This window comes from Trachemys scripta, chromosome 9, assembly GCF_013100865.1.
Source record: "Trachemys scripta elegans isolate TJP31775 chromosome 9, CAS_Tse_1.0, whole genome shotgun sequence".
In the NCBI taxonomy this organism is placed as follows: domain Eukaryota; kingdom Metazoa; phylum Chordata; order Testudines; family Emydidae; genus Trachemys; species Trachemys scripta.
In genome coordinates, this window is record NC_048306.1 from 370,378 (window position 1) to 394,862 (window position 24,485).

Genomic DNA, 24,485 nt, shown 5'->3' on the forward strand with positions numbered 1-24,485 from the left:
GGGTTGGGAGCGCAGGGGCGGGTGCTGCTGCTCCCCTCGTGGGGGAGGGGGAACAGGGTTGGGAGCGCAGGGGCGGGTGCTGCTCCCCTCGTGGGGAGAGGGGGAACAGGGTTGGGAGCGCAGGTTGGTTGCTGCTCCCCTCATGGGGGAGGGTACCTGTGTTCTAGGGAAGTGGGAGAGAAGATGGTAGGGGTCTATGGGGAAAGGGTGGAGCAGGTGAGGAGCTGTCTCTAGGATTGTTTCTGTCTGTGCTGGTGGCAGGTGGTCGCAGCTGAGTGTTGATGCCTGCCAGCACGTGGGGCAGTCTGGGTCCCCAGTCTGCCCCACTGCCCAGAATTTCAGACCAGGCTGTGCTGGCGTTGAGTGCTTGCTCTGCGTCTCCAGGAAATACAGTGTGTCTCTTCTACCCCCGTGTTCTGACATCATTAGAAGCCCTGCGAGCCTCTGGTTAGCCCAGCTAAGATGGCGCGTTGCCCGTGGTTGGCTATACAGTGGTTGATTGTAGGTTGTGCTTTGGCCTTGGGGACTTCTTGTTTCCCTCAGACGCCAAATGGGACTGGAACATTTACACCTATTGAGCTTGTTTTCCCAATACCTTTTTCCACATCCGAGTCAAGCAGGGCTTTTTCCAGAGCCCTTTCCCCTCCTCTTCGCCACCTGGTTTGCATGCCCTTTGGGCAGAGACTTTATCTGCAGAGTGTCCCATGTGCTTGGCTCGCCACACATGAGAATAAAAAGTTTGTATTTGGAAGTGCCTAAAAATACTGTTGCTGCTGCTGGAGTCACACTAGACTCCAGCTCCCTCTTCCTGAGCTATGTTGTAGGCCCTAGAGTGGGGAAAAAGGAGGAGATGCCTTTGTGTCCCTAAAGCAACAGCTCTATCTAGAGGGTGTGCCTGGGAGAGTGGGAATGGGGTGGGGCAGGGCAAAGCTCTGCCTGGAGGTTGCTGTTGGATTGGTTGTGGTGGGACATATCTGCTGGTGGTGCCTGCAGAACATGCTTGCAAGGGGTGGGCTGTGGCTGTTGATGGGAGTGGGTATGGCTCTGTGGGGTGGAGGTGGGGTTTTACCTGCCATGTGGGCTTGTTCAGGGTAAGGGTTGAGATGTGGCTCTGGGCTGCAGGGAATGGTCTTGTGGGATGGAGTATGGTGCATGGCTCTGGGATGCAGGGTGGGGATGACCCTCTCAACTAAGTCAGAAGGAGCTATTATTTGAGTTACTTTTCTGCCCCAGTAGAAGCTTTCTCTCATTTCCTGATGTGTTGTCCCAGCTCTGATTCTAGCCTGCAGCTCACTCACTTCTCATCACTCTGCTTCTTCCTTGTAAACTGTGCTGCCATTCCCTCAAACTACCTCCCAAATTCAAAGCTCCTGATTAGAGCATGACTTTGTCATCACCTCCATCCTAGCTTAATTTCTCATCTTCAAAGGGACAGTAGCACATTTGCCCTCTGGGGTTGATGGAGCAAAAGCCAAACCAAGCGGCACCCCATTGCTCCTACCATGCCAATTGCCCATTCACAAGCCAGGCCCCATTCCAAGTTCCCTTTGTGCCTACAGTCATTTCTGCCCTCTTCCCCCCGCCCCCCCCCCCCCGGCTGCTGGGGGCAGTGTAACAATCCCACCCAAACAGCTGGTCACTCCAGACTCCCAATAAAAATCTGGCATCTGGGACAAAGGATCAAAGTTAGGTCCTATAGCTTTAAATTGGGTGGGTGGGAGAGAAGCCTAAGATTGTGTCTAGGCTACAGACTTCTGCTGGCGGAGCTATGAGTTTGAGCTGTGAAGTGGTGTGATCCCTGACTGATATAGCTGTGCTGGCAGCAGCCTGTAGGGTAGACACAGTGGCAAAACTGCACTTTTACTAGTCTAGCTTGTTTTGCTCAGGGTTAGAGGGTATAGCTGAGTCCACACTAGGAGCGCTTTGCTGGTATAGATCTGGCGTAAGAGAACCCATTCTCTACCTCTTCCTCCTTCCCCAATGAAAAGTGTTCTTGGTTGATGGGCATGGACCCTGCCAGCAGATTCCTGTGGCTATCCCCTGGCCAGAGCTCATGGGCCTCTCCAATTGCCCATACTTGGAGTTAATCAACGTAAAGGAAGAGAAACCTAGGATTTACCAAAGTGGTGGTGGGGGGGGGGGGGGGAACACTGGTCTATCCAAACCAGCATTCTGCTTCTGCCAATTCCTGATGCAATTCACCTTGGGAAAGGTGAAAATTCCCTGTAATGCCCCCGGCCAATTGTATACACCTGCATATGGGGAGAAAATTCCTTTCCTAAGAACCTGATCTGTGCTGGATTCTCACTGATGGGTCTTTGGTTCCTAGCTCAAGACTCGTTAGAACCCTCTCCTAGCTCTTCAGGTTTTGGGGCCCTAGAAAATAGCATGGCATCAGTGCCAGGCTGCTTACTGGCAGTTTTGTCTGCCATCCCCACGGAGTATAAATGTCTCCAAATGTTCATCATCACAGCTAGTAAATGAGCTTGCTTCAGGGACTGCACCTCATCAAACCAGCACTCCAGCTCTTCCTCATGTCTCAGCTATACTCATCTGGTGGTGGTTTGTGTCTGCAACTGCTTTCCAGGCAGCTGTGGTCATCTGTGGGAAGTTTTGAGGCCATTGCCTGGGCATGGTGGTGCATGTTTGGGCAATTTCCTTGGCATTGAGGAGCCACTATTCTTTGGCCTTTTCCAGGGCTCCAATACCTGTTTTTGTCTTTTGGCTGGTGACTTGACACTGAGCGACATCCACTTAAGTGTCTCTCTGTTTGATGCTTGTTCTTCACTCACCCTGTTTTTGTGTATGGTATTGTTTTGGCAGGTGTCTTTTGGTGGCAGGTTTTTGGTCTGCGAAGAAATGCTTGTGGTGGTGTTTGTTTTACAGGTGAGGTTCTGGGTAGAGGCAGTGGTTCTTGGAGAGGGAGCTGTGCAAGCTGCAGGAGAGTTTGCTTTCTGCCTTGGTCTCTGACTGGGGTCAATCCTTGAGACAGAATTGCTCCCTGGGAATCAGGCATTGGAGTTGGGCTGATATTCCTGAAAAAAGGGATTGCCTGCATTTCTGTTCCGGGGCTGGTGTATGTATGCAAATAAAATGAGTTACCCTTGGAATACACCCAGATTCCATATTGTTCACTTCTCCACTGGGAAGCTAATGGGCAAAGCCCTAATATCCAGATTACAAAGGATGAATATAGGCAAACAACACAGGAATGCAGGGGCAAGATTAGAAAGGCAAAGGCACAAAATGAGCTCAAACTAGCTACGGGAATAAAAGGAAACAAGAAGACTTTTTATCAATACATTAGAAGCAAGAGGAAGACCAAAGACAGGGTAGGTCCACTGCTTAGTGAAGAGGGAGAAACAGTAACAGGAAACTTGGAAATGGCAGAGATGCTTAATGACTTCTTTGTTTCGGTCTTCACCGAGAAGTCTGAAGGAATGCCTAACATAGTGAATGCTAATGGGAAGGGGGTAGGTTTAGCGGATAAAATAAAAAAAGAACAAGTTAAAAATCACTTAGAAAAGTTAGATGCCTGCAAGTCACCCGGGCCTGATGAAATGCATCCTAGAATACTCAAGGAGCTAATAGAGGAGGTATCTGAGCCTCTAGCTATTATCTTTGGAAAGTCATGGGAGACGGGAGAGATTCCAGAAGACTGGAAAAGGGCAAATATAGTGCCCATCTATAAAAAGGGAAATAAAAACAACCCAGGTAACTACAGACCAGTTAGTTTAACTTCTGTGCCAGGGAAGATAATGGAGCAAGTAATTAAGGAAATCATCTGCAAACACTTGGAAGGTGGTAAGGTGATAGGGAACAGCCAGCATGGATTTGTGAAGAACAAATCATGTCAAACTAATCTGATAGCTTTCTTTGATAGGATAACGAGCCTTGTGGATAAGGGTGAAGCGGTGGATGTGGTATACCTAGACTTTAGTAAGGCATTTGATACGGTCTCGCATGATATTCTTATCGATAAACTAGGCAAATACAAATTAGATGGGGCTACTATAAGGTGGGTGCATAACTGGCTGGATAACCGTACTCAGAGAGTTGTTATTAATGGTTCCCAATCCTGCTGGAAAGGCGTAACGAGTGGGGTTCCGCAGGGGTCTGTTTTGGGACCGGCTCTGTTCAATATCTTCATCAACGACTTAGATATTGGCATAGAAAGTACGCTTATTAAGTTTGCGGATGATACCAAACTGGGAGGGATTGCAACTACTTTGGAGGACAGGGTCATAATTCAAAATGATCTGGACAAATTGGAGAAATGGTCTGTGTTAAACAGGATGAAGTTTAATAAAGACAAATGCAAAGTGCTCCACTTAGGAAGGAAAAATCAATTTCACACATACAGAATGGGAAAAGACTGTCTAGGAAGGAGTACGGCAGAAAGGGATCTAGGGGTTATAGTGGACCACAAGCTAAATATGAGTCAACAGTGTGATGCTGTTGCAAAAAAAGCAAACATGATTCTGGGATGCATTAACAGGTGTGTTGTGAGCAAGACACGAGAAGTCATTCTTCCGCTCTACTCTGCTCTGGTTAGGCCTCAGCTGGAGTATTGTGTCCAGTTCTGGGCACCGCATTTTAAAAAAGATGTCGAGAAATTGGAAAGGGTCCAAAGAAGAGCAACAAGAATGATTAAAGGTCTTGAGAACATGACCTATGAAGGAAGGCTGAAAGAACTGGGTTTGTTTAGTTTGGAAAAGAGAAGACTGAGAGGGGACATGATAGCAGTTTTCAGGTATCTAAAAGGGTGTCATGAGGAGGAGGGAGAGAACTTGTTCACCTTAGCCTCTAAGGATAGAACCAGGAACAATGGGTTTAAACTGCAGCAAGGGAGGTCTAGGTTGGACATTAGGAAAAAGTTCCTAACTGTCAGGGTGGTTAAACACTGGAACAAATTGCCTAGGGAGGTTGTGGAATCTCCGTCTCTGGAGATATTTAAGAGTAGGTTAGATAAATGTCTATCAGGGATGGTCTAGACAGTATTTGGTCCTGCCATGCGGGCAGGGGACTGGACTCGATGACCTCTCGAGGTCCCTTCCAGTCCTATAATCTATGAATCTATGAATCTATGAATCTGCCATCACTTGGCAAAGAGGTGACATAGGTATCAGCAGAGGGCCGTTGGTGTCAGAAGAAGGGAAAACAAGGAGGAAGGAGGCTGCTTCTCTGCTCCAAAATCTGTCACAGGCTGCTGAGCATGCGGATATTGTCTGCCTCAGAGTTTACCACTAGTGTCGAGGTGTTGGACACATCAGTGGATGTACCTGAGTGGTGAAGAGGCGTGAGGAGTATCTTCAAGCTCTCTGAGGCATCCCAGAGTGGCCCTGTAAGTTGGGCTTTCTGATACACCCTGTCAGAGCCCCAACTCTGGACAGTTCTGCCTTAAGGCTTCTGGATTTCACCCTCCTGCATTCACTTGGCTGAAGCAGGGAGGAGGATAAAGTTTCTGTGTATATTCTGGGCAACCTAGTTTGATTACTGCTGCTCTTGTGAAACTATCCTGAAGCCTACAATACTGACTTCAGGGCATCCTGTTGCTCTCTCTTGGCAGGTGTACGATCACTTGATGAATCAGAGTAACTACTGCACCAAGACCTGAGGCTTGAACCCCAAGAGTTTGGTGCTCCAGGTGCAAGAAACTCTAGTCTTGGTGCTGGTGTCCCTGGCACTGATAGTTGTGGCAAAGCCAGTGATGGTGTTTTCCAGAGAGCTTGGGATGACCCATATTGTGTAGACCATTCCAGCTGCCTGGGGGGGCAGGCTTGAGGGATCATGGCGTGGATGGCTGCTATTTAGACTCGTATGAGCTAGAAGATTGGTACAGATTCAAAGGCCAGGAGTGGGCGATTGTGCTCATCTAATCTGACCTCCTACATAACTCAGGCCAGAGAACCTCACCCAGTGATTCCTGCATTGAGTCCAATAACTTAAGACACTGGGAATGTAAAGACTGCAAATGATGGAGAATCTCTGTTGGCCAGTGGTTAGTTACCTGTGCTGTTAGAAATTTGTGCCTTACTTTCAGGTTGAATTTGTCCAACTTCAGCTTCTAGCCGTTGGATCTTGTTCTGCCTTGTCTGCTAGATGAAAGAGCCATCTGCTATCAGAAATTTCCCCATGTAAATATTTCTAGGCTGTGATAAAGTCCCTTCTTAACTTAATTTTCAATAAACTAAATAGATGGAGCTCCTTACGTCCCTCATTGGAAGGCAAACTTTCCAAACCTTGTCTGCTTCTTATGGCTCTTTCTCGAATCCTCTTGTTTTTTAATGTCCTTTTAAAAGTGTAAACACTAGAATTGGACCCTATATTCCAGCAATAATCTCACCAGTGCCATATGCATGGGGGGAATGCCACTCCCTCCTCCTGCTCTCCCTGTTTCTACATCTGTCAAAGGCTACATTCCCCAGTTGCACCCTGGAAGTGGGGAAAGGCATTTCACTTACCTCCTACATCATTATCTCGTTACTTGAAATCCCCTTCGGGATGTCCCTTCATCTGTGCTGCTTGAGTCCACCCCCTTTGGTGGGTACAGAACAGTCCAAATGAAAAAGAAAATACTTCCATCGCCCTCGGGGCTTTGTGCCAATAAGGGGAAGCCAGTCATTCAGATCCCCAAAGGAAGTCTTGGCCCCTATAGCTAAAGCCAAGGCTTAGTCCCGGGGGTTCCAACAAAGGCTGGTTTTCTTTTCCGTCTTCTTTCTCCAAAGGCTAGGCCAGGCAGCGTGCTCAAGCCTTTCCTTCAGTAACCTAGGGCCCGGGGCTGGGAGCCCTGTGCTCCAGGTCTGCTTGTTTCAGAGGGCCTCCTCAACTAGCCTGGATTCCTCCCTTTTAAGGGCCAACCCCAAGACCTGACGAGCCTCAGAGGCTTGTCAAATTGGAGCTGGTTGTGCCCAAAGGAGTTCTGTAACACCACCTTGCCTGATGGCGGTGCGGGAGTCATTTACATCCCCACAACAACCAATAATGGCATTATCCATCTTAGCTGCAGCATTGCAATGGGGGCTCATGTTCAGTTGATTATCTACAACATCCTTTGCAGAGGCTCAGCTTTCCCAGATACAGGCCCCACCCTGTAAGTATAACCTACTCTTTTGTTCCTGTATGTTGGCCCTTGCATTTGGTTGTATTAAAATGCATGGAGTTTGATTTATCAAGTGATCTGGATTTCTCTGTAACAGTGATCTTGTCCTCCTCATACCACTCCCATCAACCTTAATGGCTTCTGCCAACTTTATCAGCAGTAGTAAGTGAGCTATAACTATTTAAACCAAGGGGATTAGCCCAGATCTGCGGGGCTGACCACACACCATAGTTCCCTAATGCTCTTGGTGGCAGATAGGAAGGAACTGATATGTTTGGGGGCTGTGCTCCCTTGATATGAGTTATGAAACTGAATGTCAATGTCACTAAGGTCATGCAGCCCCAGTGGACAGCCCCTCAGACAAAGGGGTGCCAATCTTCCAAGTATGAAATCAGAGTTGACTCATGAAGAACAAAAGTTACTGGTAAGTAAACTTTTACTTTTTCCAGGTCCTTGATAAAAGTATTGAGTAGCATTGGGCTGAGAACCAGTCTTTCGCAACACAGTCATTCATTGATAGATCTCAAAATGTTAATGGCGAATCATCTGTTAGCACATAAGTGTATTAAAATCTGGCTATGTTAATATTGTATAGTGCTAATTTTTGAATCAGATTGTTGTGTGGTATGAAGTCAAATGCCTTACAGAACTCTAGGGGTGTTTTGTCCACGCAATTACTCTTATCAATCAAACTTGTAATCGTCTCAAAAAATAATATCCAGTTTGTTTGACAAGACCTATTATCTAAAATCACGTTGACTGGATATTAATTATATTATCATCCTGTAATTCTTTATTGATTGAGTCACTTATCAGCTGTTCCATTATTTTGCTTGAGATCAGTGTCCTGCTTGCCCTTTTTAAATATTGCACAAGATGAGCTTTTTTCTAGTTCTCTGGAAATTTCCCATTATTTAAAGATTTACTGAATGCCACAAGTACTCCTGTTCTTTTTGCGGATACAGCCTAACACGGCTGCTACTCTGAAACCTGAAAATTAACATTACTGGTCCAGAGAGTTCCTTGGCCAATTCATTTAAAACTCTTGGGTGCAAGTTATCTGCTTGAAGGGGATAAAGCAGCTGCAGTGGGGAAAGCTGGGCTGGTAGGGAAAGCAGCCACAGCTATGGTCAGCTTAATCAGGGCCCCGCTGGGCCTTATAAGAGGGCTGTGGGTCAGAAGCTGCAGACACACACTTCCTCTAATTTTCTTGAGAGAGAAGGACCTGACTGCCTGGGAAGCTGAGGATGTTACCTAGAGTGGAGTAGTGCTGGGGAAGGGCAGAGGGAGCTGGGGAGCTCCAGCCTAGCAAAGCCCAGGCTGCAGGCCGAGTTAAGAGCCCACAAAAGGTACTGGGGCTGCAGAGGGGCAACCCAGAGATTGGCAAGGGGGCCAGCTGCCTCTGCCAATGATGAGTGGTTTAGAGACTGCAGTCCGGCCCAGGGAGCGGGGGCTAGATGATGACTGGCAGTAGCCATTGAGGCAAGGTTGGGGATAGAGGGTTGGGGGTTCCCCTGGGAGGGGAGACCCAGAGACTGCGTGGGTACTGCAGAGAGCAGAACCCCGAGACAAAGGGCACCGGGGTCTGGGAGGGACACAGGGGCCAGCGGCAGGCAAGACATCAGCCATCAGAGGGCGCTCCGAAGCTGGAGAAAGAGCTAATTCCCTGGACAACCATCAGGAGGCGTCACGCTGGTGAGTCGTCACCCCATCTCACCTGGACTTGCTGATTTAAAAATGTTGAACTTTAGTAGAAGTTGTTTAACACCTTCATTATTCTAGATACTTTCTGATAGTCAAAAAGATGAGAAATTTCCAGCACAGCCTGGATCTTGGAAATCTGAATCGGTATCTGGCAAAAGAAAAGTTTAAGATGGTTACCCTAGGAACCATCGTGTGTGCTAGAGAAAATCAGCTACTTGAATGCCCTGGACCTTAATGATGCTTCTGTGCACAAAGGGAAACGTCTCAAGCACTGGGAATATCTGATTGGTCGTAGGGGAACAGCATTATCTGCACTTTTGGACTGGCATCAGCACTGTGTTTTCATTAAATGCTTGGTAGTTGTGGACTCCTGGTCTCTGTAGGTAGCCCCGACATTCCCCTACCATGGCAATTAACTGATTAAGGACACTGCTCTGGTTGGTGTCAAAGATCAGTGTGTATATCCCATGGGGTTCTTAGGATACTTTATCAAGAAGCTTAATGACCAAAGTTCCAACTTGCACCAGAAGACAATTGTCATATTCAGGAGCCCTCTTAGATATCTCAACTCAAATCTTTCTTGCCTAGGATGGGATCCAACATCTAATTCGCTTGGCAGAAAAGATAATGAAAAGTCAGCAGGTGACAGTACAGGCCATGCTATGAATGTTCTATCTAGTGGCTACAACTGTATTTGTAGTTTCCATGGCACAATCTGCACATGAGGCAACCTCAGCAGACCCTGGGATCCCACTGGAAATAAGCAACACAAGGGCTTCCATTTCATATCTGTGTAACAGATTGGATGTCTCAACACCTCCTATCTAAACTGCAGCTGAGGGACTACCCCTTCATTGAACTTGGTCTCCTCAGGAACAGCAGTTGCACATAAATGTTCTGGAGATGAAGGAGTCCTATCCTAATCCCAAAGACCTTCAGTGATCTTGTATCCCCAGTGATGGTCTTCATGGAAAGCATGGCAACCTGATACCCATTTCAGTCAACAGACAAGGAGGTACTGGGCAGTCCAGATTTGGGAACAAGCTGTGTCCCTCCCATTTTTTTGTCAGCAGGCACTTGGCAGGGAACATAAGAACGGCTATACTGGGTCAAACTAATGGTCCATCTAGCCCAGTATCCTGTCTCTGACAGTGGCCGCTGCCAGATGTTTCAGAGGGAATGAACAGAACAGGGCAATTTTAAGTGATCATCCTGTCATCCAGGCCCAGGTTTTGGCAGTTGGAGGTTTAGGTTTACCCAGAGCATGGGGTTGCATGCCTGACCATCATGGCTATTAGACATTAGCCATTAGACATCCTCCATGAACTTGTCTAATTCATTTTTGAATCCATTTATGCTTTTAGATTTCACAGCATCCCATGGCAGTGAGTTCCATAGGTTGACTGTGCTTTATGTGAAGAAGTACTTCCTTTTATTTTATTTTTATTTTTTTTTAAACCTTCTGCCTATTAATTTCATTTGGGTGACCCTTAGTTCTTGTATGTTGTGGTGGTGTAGCTGTGTAGTAGGATATTAGAGAGACAAGGTGGGTGAGGTAATATCTTTTACTGGGCCAACTGCTGTTGGTGAGAGAGACAAGTTTTCAAACTTACACAGAGCTTCTCTTCAGGTCAAAAGCTTGTCTCTCTTGCCAACAGAAGTAGGTCCAATAAAAGATATTACCTCACCCACCTTGTCTCCCTAGTTTTTGTATTTATGTGAAGGGGCAAATAATACTTCCTTATTCACTTTCGCCACACCATTCTTGATTTTATAGACCTCTATCATATCCCTCCATAATTGTCACTTTTCTAAACTGAACAGTCCCAGTTTCTTTAATCTCTCTTTGTATAGAAGTTGTTCCATACCCTTAATCATTTTCATTACCCTTCTCTGTACCTTTTCCAATTCTAATACATCTTTTTTGAGATGGGACTACTGAAAGTGCGTGCAGTATTCAAGATGTGGGTGTACTATAGGTTTATATAATGGCATTCTGATATTTTCTGTCTTATTATCTATCCTTTTCCTAATGGTTCCTAGCATTCTGTTGGCTTTTTTGACTGCTGCTGCATTTTGAGCAGATGTTTTCAGGGACCTATCCAGTGCTTGAGTGGTAACAGCTAATTTAGACTCCATCATTTTATATGTATACTTAGGATTATTTTTTTCCAGTGTGGATTACTTTGCATTTATCGACATTGAATGTCATCTGCCATGATGTCACCCAATTTTGTGAGATCCCTTTGTAACTCTTCACAGTCTGCTTTGGACTTAACTCTTGGGTAACTTTTTTTTCGTCTGCAAATGTTGCCACCTCACTGTTTACCCCCTTTTCCAAATCACTTATGAATATGTTGAACAGCATTGGTTCAGTACAGATCTTTGGGGATCTCACTATTTATCTCTCTTTATTATGAAAACTGACCATTTATCCCTACTCTTGTTTCCTGTCTTTTAACCAGTTACTGACCCATGAGAGGACCTTCCCCCTTATCCCATGACTGCTTACTATGCTTAACAGCCTTTGGTGAGGGACCTTGACAAAGGCTTTCTGAAAGGCCAAGTGCACTATATCCACTGGATCCCCTTTGTGCATATGCTTGTTGACCCCCGCCCTCAAAGAATTCTAATAGATGGGTGAAGTATAATTTCCATTTACAAAAGCTGAGTTGACTCTTCCCCAACATATCGTGTTCATCTACGTGTCTGATAATTCTGTTCTTTACTATAGTTTTAAACCAATTTGCATGATACTGAAATTAGGTTTACTGGCCTGTAATTGCCAGGATCATCTCTGAAGCCTTTTTAAAAAACAAACAAACAAAATCATTACATTAGCTATCTCTAGTCATCAGCTAAAGAGGCTGATTTAAGAGAGAGGTTACATACTGTAGTTCTGCAATTTTATATTTTAGTTCCTTCAGAACTTCTGGGTGAATAACATCTGGTCCTGGTGACTTATTATTTTTTAATTTATCAATTTGTTCTTAAACCTCCTCTAGTGACACTTCAGTCTGGGACAGTGGATCAAATTGGTCACCGAAAAAGTATGGCTGGAGATATATTCCCCCGTATCCTCTGCAATGAAGACTGATGCAAAGAATTAATTTAGCTTCTCCGCAATTGCCTTGTCTTCCTTGAGCGCTCCTTTAGCAACTCAGCCGTCTAGTGGCCCCACCGATTGTTTGGCAGGCTTCCTGCTTCTGATGTACAAATAAATAAATAAATTTTCTGTTTTCTCTGTTATTAGCTATCATTAGATAGTTACTCTTCAAATTCTTTCTTGGCCTGCCTGCCTTATACTTTTACACTTGACTTCCCAGGGTTTATGCTCCTTTCTGTTTTCCTCAGTAGTAGTTGACTTCTGATTTTGAAAGGATGCCTTTTTGCCTCTAAGTGCCTCTTTTACTCTGCTGTTTTAGTCATGGTGGCACTTTTTTGGTCATCTTATTGGGTTTTGTTTGTTTGTTTGTTTTTTAATTTGGATATACATTTAGTTTGAGCCTCTGTGATGATGTTTTTAAATAGTCTTTATGCAGTTTGTAGGCATTTCATCCTTGTGAGTGTTCCTTTTAATTTCTGCTTAACTAGCTTCCTCACTTTTGTGCAGTTCCTCCTTTTGAAATTAAATGCTACCGTGGTGGGTTTCTTTTGGCATTTTTCCCCCTTACAAGGATGTTAAATTTAATTACATTATGGTCGCTATTACCAGGCAGTTCAGAGTTACGAACTGACCCGTCAACCACACACCTCATTTGGAAGCATAAGTATGCAATCAGGCAGCAGCAGAGACCAAAAAAAGCAAATACAGTACTGTTAAATGTAAACTTCTTAAAAAAAAAAAAAATAAATAAAAAATAAAAAAAAAATTTGACAAGGTAGGGAAACTGTTTCTGTGCTTGTTTCATTTACATTAAGATTGTTAAAAGCAGCATTTTCCTTCTACATGGCAAATTTTCAAAGCTGGATTAAGTCAATTGTAAACCTTTGAAAGATCATAATGTTTTGTTCAGAGTTACAAACAACCTCCATTCCTGAGGTGTTTGTAATTCTGAGGTCCTACTATATATTCACCTCTTGGACCAGATCCTTTGTTCCACTAAGGACTGAAGAAAGGAAGATGTGATTGCAGACAGATCTGTGGTAGATCCTCGAGAGTGGTCCGTGGATTACATCTCCCCCATGGAAAGGGCACCAAAGGTGGATCACTTCAGCACTCCCATGAACAATAAGCCACTAGTGTCCTGCTCGTGGCACTAAGAAAGTCCCACGTTATAAAGGGACGCCTCCTGGGCAGGCCTATGAAAGGAGACTTTCTGGCAAAGTCCAGGAGAGAGAGAGACGCTCAATGATCCCAAAAGCCCTCTGCCCTCCCAGATAGGAATGGTTCATTGACCTGTTGCAGATCGCCAAAGCTGATCCTCGGTCTGAGAATCTGGCTTTCAGAGCATGGCTCCTGGCAAGGCAGAGATCTGTAGTCATGGTGTCTTTAAGCAGGCAACTTGTGGCCTCTTAAAAGCCACCTAGCAGAAGAACCTACAACTCCAAGTGGAAAAAGTTTGCAGTGAGGTGCAAAGAGACCCCTTACTTCTGCCTGAGTCCAACTAACTCCATCCAGGTACATTGGGCAACTGTTTCAGCCTGCCATGAACCTGTCACAGCCAGGCACTATCTGTAGCTCCTATTGGCCTTATGCGGGGCTTATTGCTCTTCAAACCATTCACTAAAAAGCCTTGTTTCAAGTGGTATCAGCGCGGTCCTGAGAAAGCTAATGAAACTGAACAATGACTGCAGTCATGCCCCAGCCATTGGTGCACGTTATTCCAGGTTTTACAAGGATACGGTGGTGCTCTGGGCTTATCTTAGAACCCTCTTTGTGGTGATGGAGTTCCGCTTCAGTAGTCTGTTGGCCTATTAAGTTTTCCCTCACCCACATGCTCACCTCAGTGAAGCCTTTTTCTATATGCTGAAGTCCCTTAGTTGTTCTTCGATAGTCCAACTAGTTTTGGACACCAATATGCTGGGCAGTGTTGTTCACAGAAAGATCTGTCTGAGCTGAAGTCTTACTGCATTTCATGTTACGGTGTCCTGACTCAAGTTCCCTGTAACCTGCCCAGCAGTCTGTTTAGTGCTGCGCAGGCGCCCGGGGACCAGCTGGGGGAGGGGCGCACCTCTGCTGGCCTCAACTCTGCTGTGGCCCGGCCCGCCCCTAGGCGTGGCCCGCCTCACCCCCAGATGTGGGACTGGCCTGGTGGTGCGACCCAGATGGGGCCCAGAGTCCTGAACCCAGGTGCAGATGGGGTGCCCCTCCCCCTTGGGCCCGAACCAACCCCAGCCTGGACCTGCTGGGACCAGGGAAGGGGTGCTTATCCTACAGCTCCAGCCCTGGAGCTGCCACAGGGAGAGAGTTGCAGGGAGTACTCTCGCCCCGCCATAGCCCCGGAGCACCATTCTGCACTCCAAACCCTTCAATCTTGGCTGCACCCCCAGCCAGAGCCCTCGCACCCCTGCACCCCAACCCTCTACCCTAGCCTGGAGCCTCCTCCCACACTCCAAATGCCTCAGCCCCACCACATGAATTTTGTAATGTGCACCAATATGAAGGTGATGTGTCATTCAACACCTCCATATTGGTGCACATAACAAAATTCGTTCCGCACATGCGTGGGAAAAATTAGAGGGAACACTGGTCCTGACTGTCTGAAATGAGAAGACTGGCTCAGCAGAGCTGTCCCTTGGGTACGGAAAATTGGGGCGACTGCCCCGGGTCCTGTGCTTTGGGCGATGAGGTAAGGCAGGTGGGTGAGCGGGGTGAGGAGGCGAACAGGGAGGCAAGCAGCGGATGGCAGGCAGGCTGGGGGAGGCGAGGAGGAGCCCCCTTCACAGAACCTCCCCCAGCGCCTCCTGCTCACCAGCAGGCCCCACCGATCAGCACCTACTGCCTGCCGCGGATCAGATGTTTTGTGGCATCAGGAGGCGCTGGGTGTGGAGGGGAGAGGAGCAAGGTTGCAGTGTGCTTGGGGGAGGGGGTGGGGAAGAGGTGGGGGCAGGGCTTTGGGGGAAGGGGTGGAGTGGAGGTGGGGCCTAGGGGGAGCACCCCCCTGGCAGATTAGAAACTCGGTGCCTATGTCCTAGGCGCCGCACCCCCCTTAAGGACAGCCCTGGGCCTTGGACCGCATGCCTCGACACAGGTGACTCTACGGCCTGCTTCAGGGGTGTTTCCATGGTAGACATCAGCAAGGCTGATCTGGGGTCCTCCCCCCCATGCATTTACAAGGTGTTTTTATTTGGACTGGCCTGCAGGAAGGAGTCCCGTTTCAGACTTGTGCTCCAGAACATATTCACAAGATAGGGGAGGTCTTGTGGCATCTATATACTCCATGCTGGCTGAAGGTTCAGGGAGTTAACAAAGCAACTGCCTGCATGCTCAGCCAGAGCTGGTTTGGTAACTCCACAGCGGCAGGTAGACGCCTGGTCGACAAGGCAGCTTATGTCGACCTAACTCTGTAAGAGTCTACACTAAAATGTCACTCCCACCGTTGTGACTTGCTCTCTATGCCGACTTAATGACGCCACCTCTGCAAGAGGTATACCAGTTAAGTCGATGTGGTATCAGTGTAGACACTGCATTACTTGTGTTGACTTCAGTGGCCTCTAGGAGGTGTCCCACAATACCCCACTGTGACCGTTCTGGTCATCTTTTTGAATTCCACTGCCCGGGGGCCAGGTACACAGGTAGACACACCTCCTTTTTAAAGCCCCACACATTTTTTAAATTCCATTTCCTGTTTGCTTGGTATGGAGAGCTCATCTAGCAACTGACCATGCCGGTTCAACAATGCAGACACACTTCTTCCTGGAGTACACCAAAAGTAGTGGATATCTGTGGGGAGAAGAGGCAGTGGGGGCATAGTTCTGATCTAGCCGCAGAAATGTTGATATCTACGAGCAGATCGCTTAGGGCATGGGGGAGAAGGGCTATAAGAGGGACCCGCAGCTGTGCTGCATAAAAGTCAAGGAGCTGTGGCAGCGTACTAGAAGGCAAGGGACGCAAATAGTGTCTCTGGCGCAGAGCGGCAGGCATGCTGCTTTTACCAATTGCTGCATGCCGTTCTCGGTGAAGACCCCACCACCCCTGCCAAGAGCCCTGTGGATACTTCAGGGGAGCTGGAGTAACAGGCCCCTGAAGTGAACAGTGAGGAAGAGGTGTTGGACAAGGCAAAGGAGGAGCATGGGGTACAGGCGACCAGGGTGGATCCAGTGGCATGGTGAGCAAGGACCTCTTTCTGATGTCCAGCACCGGCGAGCCTGATGCAGGAGAAGGAACCTCTGGTAAGTATGCAGTTTGCTTTGATATTGCTTTGGTATTGTCTGTTCATTTATTCTTTTTTGATCATGCTAGAAGAGGTAGTGAAATAGCTAATAGAGGTAGAGGAACTGCCCTATGCTCTATGAATCTCAAGGAGAAGTGAGAATGTAGTGCCTGTAACTTGTGTGGATCAAGGGGAGTGAGTTCAGTATGCCAAGTTTATTTATCTTGTGAATACACTCACAATAGTACCTTTGTGCATTGCATCTTTTGCAGCTGGAAATGTGGCCTTGAGGGTCTCTCCATCCAGACCAGCAGAGCGGCTGTGCCACAGGAGGAGGAGGAGAAGAAAGAGGACATGGGATGATGTGGTCCAAAAGATCCTGCAAGCCTCTAGTGCTTCGGATACCGAGCACAGGGCTTAGAGGATCACCCTCCTGGATAGAATGGACAGGGATAAAGCGGAGAGGAGAAAAGCGCAGGAAAAGGAGAGAGACGTGCAGCATAGGAGATGCTAGTGCTTCTCAAGTGTCAAACATGCTGAAGGCTCTTGTTGATCTTCAGCGTCAACAGACCCATGCTCACCTCCCTCTGCAGCCCATAGAGAGCTGCATTCTGGCACCTCCCCACACCCCTGTCCTCCCACATTCCACGTGGTATCCAGGGGTGCTGCATTACCCCTACCACTCCCCCCTGTGACACAGTTGGTGTATGTGTATATGAAATGGAAATAACTGTTCTTTCTTCTTCAAAGGTTCTTTTCCCTGTATTTATAAAGTTTCATTCAGTTACAGATATGTCTGTTTGGAATAAAAGTCTATTTATGGAAACTTAATTCATTTTTATTAGCTCACAACATATGATGGCTAGGGCTGACCTTCACAGATAATAGCAATAGGTGCATTTGCAATGTTATATTACTACACACACAGAGCACTCATTACAAGGTTCATACTGGGCTGCCAAAAAAACCCCAGGCAGAGCATGATATAGCAGCACACATCACTGTGGCTCTCTATTAAAATGGTCTTTCAAAGCCTCCCTGAGTCACATAGCTCCCTGGAGAGATCTTACAGCTCTGGTGTCTGGCTGCTCAAAATCAGCAGACAGCTGTTCCACACCTCCACCCTGGTGGAAACTTTCCCCCCTTTGCTTCACACATACTATGAAGCACGCAGCAGGCAGCTATACCTAGTGGGATTTTTTTTTTTTTTTCACTGAGTAATCTCGTGAGTAAATAGTGCCAATGTCCTCTCAAATGGCCAAAGGCACATTCAGCTGTCATGCTGCACCTGTTGAGTCTGTAATTCAAGTGCTCCTTGCTGCTGTCAAGGTGGCTGGTGTACGGCTTTGTGAGCCACGGGACTAAGGGGCAGGCTGGGTCTTCCAGGTTCACTAGTGTCATTTCAACATCCCCAGTGGTAACCCTCTGGTCTGGGAAGAGTCCTTGCTTGCAGCTTTCTGAACAGGCCTGTGTTTAAAAATGTGTGTTCTGCACCTTCCCTGACCATCTTGCGTTGATGTCAGTAAAGTATCCCTGGTGTTTCATCAGCACTTGCAATACCCTAGAAAAGTAGCCCTTTCTGTTGATGTATTTGGGCAAGGTGGTCTGGTGCCAAAATAGGGATATGTGTGCCATCTACCCCACCCTGTCACAGTTTTGGAACCCCATTGCTACAAAACCAGCCACTGTCCTACACATTGCCCAAAGTCACAAACCCTTGTAGCAGGATGTGATTAATGGCCCTGAAAACTTGCATCACAGCAACCCCCACGGTGGATTTCCCAACTCCAAATAGATTGCTACTGATCTGTCAGTAATCTCGCATTGCCATCTTCCACACAGCGATTGCCACTTGCTTCTCCACTGTCAGTGCAGCTCTCATTGTGGTGTCGCTGCACAGGAAGGCTGGGGCAAGCTGTGCACACACTTCCAGGAATGTGGCTTTGCCCATCCAAAAATTCTACAGCCAATGTGCCTCATCCCATACCTGCGTAACAATACAATCGCACCAGTCAGTGCTTGTTTCCTGGGCCCAGAACTGGTGCTTCCCCATCTGCAGCTGCTCTGTGAAGACTAGCAACAACCTTCAATTGTTTGTGTTCCACAACAAGCTAGCCTCCATGGAATTGTGATGTTCCCCACACCTCCTCTGGTGGCTCTGCAAATGCTGCAGGATCAGGCGCATTGTGCTCACAAAATAGTGCAGACCTGTGCAGGAACCATGCCTCTCACAGACATGGCAGATGTGTGGATTTGTGGGGCTTTTGAAAAGAGTTACAGACATCATAGGATGCAGATAAAATTATGGGATGGAGAAAACTGCATCATGGGATGTTGAAACTGTGTTTCCAGTTGCCTCTGAGTGACTCATTTGCCCCCATGAGACATTGCAAACCCTTCCCAAACCATCCTGCGCTAGATGGTGGCAAGTTGTACAGTAGGAGAGCTCCCCGTGGTGTTTGCTGTCTGCATCAGTGCAAGTGCTGGTAGTGAGGATGCACACCACTGATGCAAGGAGCGTGGTGTGGACGTGCAAAATCAGTTTAATTACTGTTGCAGCTGTACATTGGTGTAACTTAGGCTCGACTTAATTTTGTAGTGTAGACTTGTCCTGAGGGGGACTGCAGGGAGAGGAGTCCTTCAGCAGGCTGGTGAAAAGCTGCCAAACCAACCAACCCACCCAGCAAAGGGAGGAGCAGGACAAAGAAGCTGGGGAAGACTACAGAGGTACAAGTAGTAACTCAAGGGACTGCGGAGGACTGGTTTCTGGCTGTCCCAAACAAGGGCCCTGAGTTGCAACCTAGTGGAACCCTAGCCGGGGGCTTCCTAGAGAAGAAGCTCCTTAACACGGGTGAACTAGGCCTGATTAGCCCCTATTACAGGACATCAAACTTTCCCACCACCAAATTGAAGCTTTGTGGTGTTTTCATACAGTGGCTAATCTTGTCTGTGTGTTTGGCCGCTGTGGCTCATTCCGCAGGCTTGTACATTGCACCTAATTGTGGTTTTGAGAAGTGTCTTTCTCCTCCTGCTTTGTACATCAAATGAAACCCCTCCCTGTTCACTGGGCTGGTGTTGATCTTATTGCTGCTCGCTGCTGCGGTGTACTAACTTCTTACTCTGCAGAAGTGGGAATCCTGGTAGAGGGCATCTTTAGAAAAGGAGAAATTATTTAACTTGTTCTACTTCTTGGAAGATCTCCTCTCTGGAGCATTCTCACCTCCCCTAAGGCTCTGGACCTTTTCTTCATTGAGAGGCTTTTTTCTTGCACTCCTTTTTTTTTTTTTTTTTCCCCTCTTTTCCTTTCTCTGAGGCGCATTTTAGATTTTATGTTCTTGAACTGGCTCATCCTGGGAGCTTTACCTCCTATCCAGCCAGAGGACCTGCCTGGAACAGACAGAGGGCAGCATTTATATTTGGCAGGAAGTAGCATGCGACAGTAGTAGGGGGCCTGGCTCTCTATTACTGGTGCCCTAATGGGACAAGGGGAGCTGTGCCATTCTCATGCTGAAGAGATAGGGCTGTGGGAGATGATGTCTTCAGAGAAGGAGAGTACCAGATGAATCATTTCCCTTCCTGAGGGTGGCAGTGCTCAGCTGCCACCCTGAAGTAGAATATTTGGCTATTCTTATTTTAGTTGATAACTGAAAATGTTTACGTCTGGCTACAGAGTCAGACTTTTACCTCCTTCTGAAGACAGTTTCTCCAGGTCTGTTCCTGCTCCATACATGTATTCCCTGTGTGTTAGTTTGAAATAAACTGCCTCTTGAGTGATGCCTGGCTTTTTTGCTGTGGATGGGAAGAGAAGAAGGAGCTGATCGAGTCTTACTCTGCCCTTCGTCATCTTGCACTGCAAACCTGTTTGAGAGAGAACACTATTTGGAGGGTTCATCCTTGCTGCACCCTATTTATAGTCTATGCTGGATGGTGTGGGCTTGTGACAGGAGTGAAATATGCCCTCTCAAGAGGTGTCGGCTGCTTGATGGGGGTTACCTTCTCTTCATAGTAAAATCATCTTTGACCGTATGAACTCCATTCACCTGAGCTGTGAGGTGACTTCTACACAGCCAACTAGTGTGGCAGGTCCCAGCTCCTCCAGAGAGGATGCTGGACTAAAGGCTGTAATAATTCCTTTCTCGTAGGTGCTAGAGCTATAAGGAGCATCCGCCAAGTGGTATTATGGCGCAGGGTGAGAGGAGGAGTCTTGTGCTGGCCACCGGAACTTAGAGGACCCAGGGGCAAGAGACTCAGAGGTACTACAGATGGAGCAAGCTGAGGAGGAGTACCTGCACTCTGCTAGCTATTTTGGGGCCAGTTTAGGAGACTCAAGTGATAGAGCTGCCACAGCTTGCCTGAAGAGAGATTGGAAAAAATAGGGATTGTTACCTTTAAAGAGGAGACGTGATAAAGGTCTGTAAAATAATGACTGGTCAAGAGAGCTCCTGTTCTCCCTTCTCATGACAGAAGAACAAAGGGACATTTTAATGACATTAAATGGTGTCAGATCCAAAACTGAGAAAAGGAAATACATTTTCACGCAGTGTGTAATTAGCCAGAGGGACTTGCTGCCACAGGGTGTCACTGAGACCAAACACTGACCATTTAAGACGCGAGTGGACACTTACAGGGTTGAGAATGTCCAAAGTTAGAATAGTGATTGGTAACGAAAGTTGGAAGGCACATTAAACCTCCTGCCTCAGAGCTTAGACCAATTTCTAACTCTTAGGGATTAGAATGATGCTTTATCCTACATCTGCTCTTGTGGAGTTCTTGCTCCTTCCTCTGAAGTGTCCAGTTCTGGCCTGTCAGAAAAAGAATGCTGCACTGGTTAGACCATAGATTTGGTCGAACTGGGCACTTCCCAGGATCCCTCTCCCTCTTTGGTTTTTACACCTGTCATATAGTTGATGGTAGTTTTCCTTGTTTAGCTAAGACATGTGTATTTCACTCTCCGTTTCTGCTCATAATTCCAGCTCCTCCAGCCCTTGATCATGTTTGTGGCTCTTCTTTGACTTCAACTTCCAATCTCTCACTGTGGAGCCCAGAAGTGATCTCATTTCAGCAGGGGTAGCACAGATTAGTGCATCGTTGCTGCCCAGCTTGCTCTGTACCAGTTTCAGGGTAATTCCCCAAGGTACTAGATTATAATTTTCTGTTATGTTTTGTCAGTGGTTTTTAGCCTCTTAGGGTTATTTCTGTCTTCACTCATAACCCGCCTTACTCCCCACTGGAAGGTTTCTTTCTGCAGAAACCAAACGCTCCGCAACTCCTGCACCTATACAGCTGGGATCCCAGAGATATGTCCTTGTGTCTCTGTGCTTTTTGACTCCCAGCTCTTGGGGTTAGTCTGTCTCCATGGCGTGGGCTACATAGATTGTAGGGGATTCCTACAGTGAGGACAGGGGAGGGGTGGCTCCTGGTGGTGAGATGAACTGGCTGGGAGAAAAGGCATTTTAAGTAGTAACAGTGGGCAGCTGTGTGAGAACTGACCCTCCTGCCCCCTGGTCTGTCTCTGGTGAAGTACTGAAGGGGCGATGGGGCACCTGTCCCACTACCGCATTACAGATTGCTGGATAGCTACACAGCGTCCTCTGAATTGAAACAGTTCCTCTGTAGTAGCTCACTGTGTTTCTCTGCTGTAAACATACTCACTCACCCTTGTAGTTGAATCTTGGCCGTGGTGGAGCAAAGGCATGTGTTGGTAAATTCCCAGGCAGGCAGAGCCCAAGGCAGCTTTTTGGCTCCAGAAGTTTGTAACTCCCTGTTATACTGTGAGAAGTGGAGGTGAGTCGCTTGTCTCCTGGTCTGTGCTAGATTCTCACCAGGAATCTCCTGGTACAGCCTGGAAGAGTGTGTAATGCTGTATTTAGACACTGTAACATTGACTTTCTGGCTCTTTCTCATTCCCAGTTGTTTGCTGCTTCTAAATGGATTCCAGTGAATTTCCTGGATCTTTGGACCCACTTTCTCTGCCTGATAAGCCACTGATTGGTGATCTCCCTGCTGACATGGAGTTTGGGGAAGACCTTCTGGGCTCCCAGACAGCTTCTACACAGCAAGGGTCAGGTCTTCAACCCCCTGTGATGGAATGGGATCAGACCAAGCAGGTCACTGCAGATGGGGACTTAGACCTTTTGGTGAAAGCAGACAGTTTGGCTGACCTAAGCAAATCAAACAATCTTGATCTAAATAAACCCAGTGTCTTGGATGTTCTGGAGAAACCTGGTGTCTTAGATGACTTGGATGAAGCCACTGACTTGATGGTTCTAGATAAACCAGGGGATTTGGAAGGTCTGTACAAGGCACATTCTTCCCAGGACATGGCGGATGGGCATGGGGACTCCTCTGTGCTGGCTAGGGAAGACATTGTGCCAGAAGCTTGGAAAGAAGGGGAAGATAAACCAAAATATGACTCTGGGGACCTAAAAGATGATTGTGCTGCTGCCACTGCTGCGCTTTGTGATGGCAATACCCTGGAGTCCCCCCTGCAGCCCATTCCTGTTGCAGGGGAGCTGAGCTGTGCGCCATCCACAGAGGAATTTACAACGCAGCTCTCAAGTTTGCCAGCGGTTTCGCCACAGCCCAGTCTTAAGCAGGCAAAGAAAACAAGGTTGAAGGCACCAAGGAAAAGCTCCCCTGTGCAAAAAGAGGAGCCAGCAGCAGAAGAGAGGCTACAAGAGAGCCCTGCCCTGCCCCCTGAGCACACTGACGAAGGCCAGGCTGAGGAGGGGGAGGAGGATGGAGGTAATGCCCTCAGACAAGAGAGCAGCATGCCGAAAGCACAGGAGACCACACTGTCATCATCCCCAGGTAGGTCTTCCAAAGCCGGGGCGAAGTTCTTGCATGACAAGTGGTGGGCAGCCTCTGTTCCAGTAAACTGGAGACTGATCAGCTCTCAACTTACCCTGGGGTCTCCTGCCAGTGTTCCCTCTAATTTTTCCCAGTCATGTGCGGAATACATTTTATTATGTACACCACTATGGAGGTGATGTGTGACATATGACCTTCATGTTGGTGCACATAACAACATTCATATGGTGGGGGTGGGTCCGAGGGGTTCAGAGTGTGGGAGGGGGTTCAGGGCTGGGGCAGAGGGTTGGGGTGCGGAGGGATGAGGGATGAGGGCTTTGGCTGGGGGTGCGGCCTCTGGGGTGGGGCCAGGGATGAGGGGCTCAGGGCTGGGGCAGAGGGTTGGGGTGCAGGGTGTGAGGGCTCCAGCTGGGGGTGCGGACTCTCGGGTGGGGCCAGGGATGAGGGGTTTGGGGTGCAGGAGGGTGCTCTGGGGCTACGGCGAGGAGAGAGGACTCCCCCCAGCTCTCTCTCCCCGCAGCAGCACCTGGGCTGGGGCTGCAGGATAGGCGCCCCTCCCTCTATCCCCGCACATCTGGGCCTGGGCTGAGTTCGGACCTGGGGAGGGGTGCCCCGGCTGCACCTGGGGCTGGGTTGGGCCACTCTGGCCACAGCTGGATCCACATCACCCTGGCCACAGCAGGAGGGGAGCCCCTTCCCCGGCTGGTCCCCAGCTGTGGCAGGTCTCCAGGCAAGTTCCCTGAGCGCCTGCACGGCTCTAAATAGACGGCTGCGCAGCTTACAGGGAACTTAGGTCTCTTCTGTGTGTGAACCAGCATTGCCTGCTAATTGGGTGGGCTGGGGAAGTGGCCCCAATAGGAGGGATTAATAGCTCTGGCAGTCAGGGCCCTGGGTGCAAATGAGCGCGCTCATTGGCTGCCATAGCTTGAAGTTTGCTCCTATTGGCTACTGGTCCCCCTGCCAAAGAGCTGAATTCAGCCCATGCTGGTGCGGTTGGTGATGTCTGCGGCTACCTTGGCACTAGGGGTGGAGCAGCGTGGGCAAGGCATGTCTCCATTAGGCAGGGTTCGTGCCCTGCTCTCCACACCAGGCTGAGGAAGGCCTGGACCTACCCACACCTTTCCCAGGCTGAGCCTGTTCTGTGTTTAGAGAGAGGATTCGGTCGCCAGATTGGCAGGCTGGCTCCGAAAATGTAGAAGTGACAGCTGCAGCTGCCCAGTGTCTCTCTCCCACTCTGCATGCAGGCCTGCTCCCCACAACATGCTCCCGGGTGTGAATACCACACCTTGTATGTGGTTCTTTCTCCATGTGGCTCTGTGGTATCAAGCCTTGCTGGCATGTGTAGGCAGGAGCAAAGGCGGGTCTTCTTCCCTGTGATTTCTAGCCCCTCTAGGGCTGCTGTCTCTGAGCAGGAAGCTTTTCCCCTGCTCTGGAGAGAATCAGGGATTGGGATTCAGGTGTCATCTGTATTTCCGTTGCAGGAGAAGACCTGGCCGGGAAGGGAAGCGAACAGCCAACTGAGAAGGTGAGAAGAGTTCAGACAAGTGTCTCTG

General features: G+C 48.1%; 1 protein-coding gene across 5 annotated transcripts in view; it reads left to right on the plus strand.

The window, feature by feature from the left end:
* Positions 1-24,485, plus strand: part of ZMYM3 (zinc finger MYM-type containing 3) — a 76,873-nt gene that overhangs the window by 19,475 nt on the left and 32,913 nt on the right. For 2 of the 5 annotated variants that reach the window (XM_034781224.1, XM_034781226.1), the window contains exons 1-3: positions 20,777-21,256; positions 22,033-22,932; positions 24,414-24,457. In XM_034781224.1, coding sequence (XP_034637115.1) covers positions 22,050-22,932; positions 24,414-24,457 — 927 coding nt within the window. In that variant the 5' untranslated portion in view covers positions 20,777-21,256; positions 22,033-22,049. Of the gene's footprint in view, positions 1-19,713; positions 20,376-20,776; positions 21,257-22,032; positions 22,933-24,413; positions 24,458-24,485 lie in introns of those variants that run through there. The other 3 variants (XM_034781221.1, XM_034781222.1, XM_034781223.1) reach the window with 3 other exon arrangements.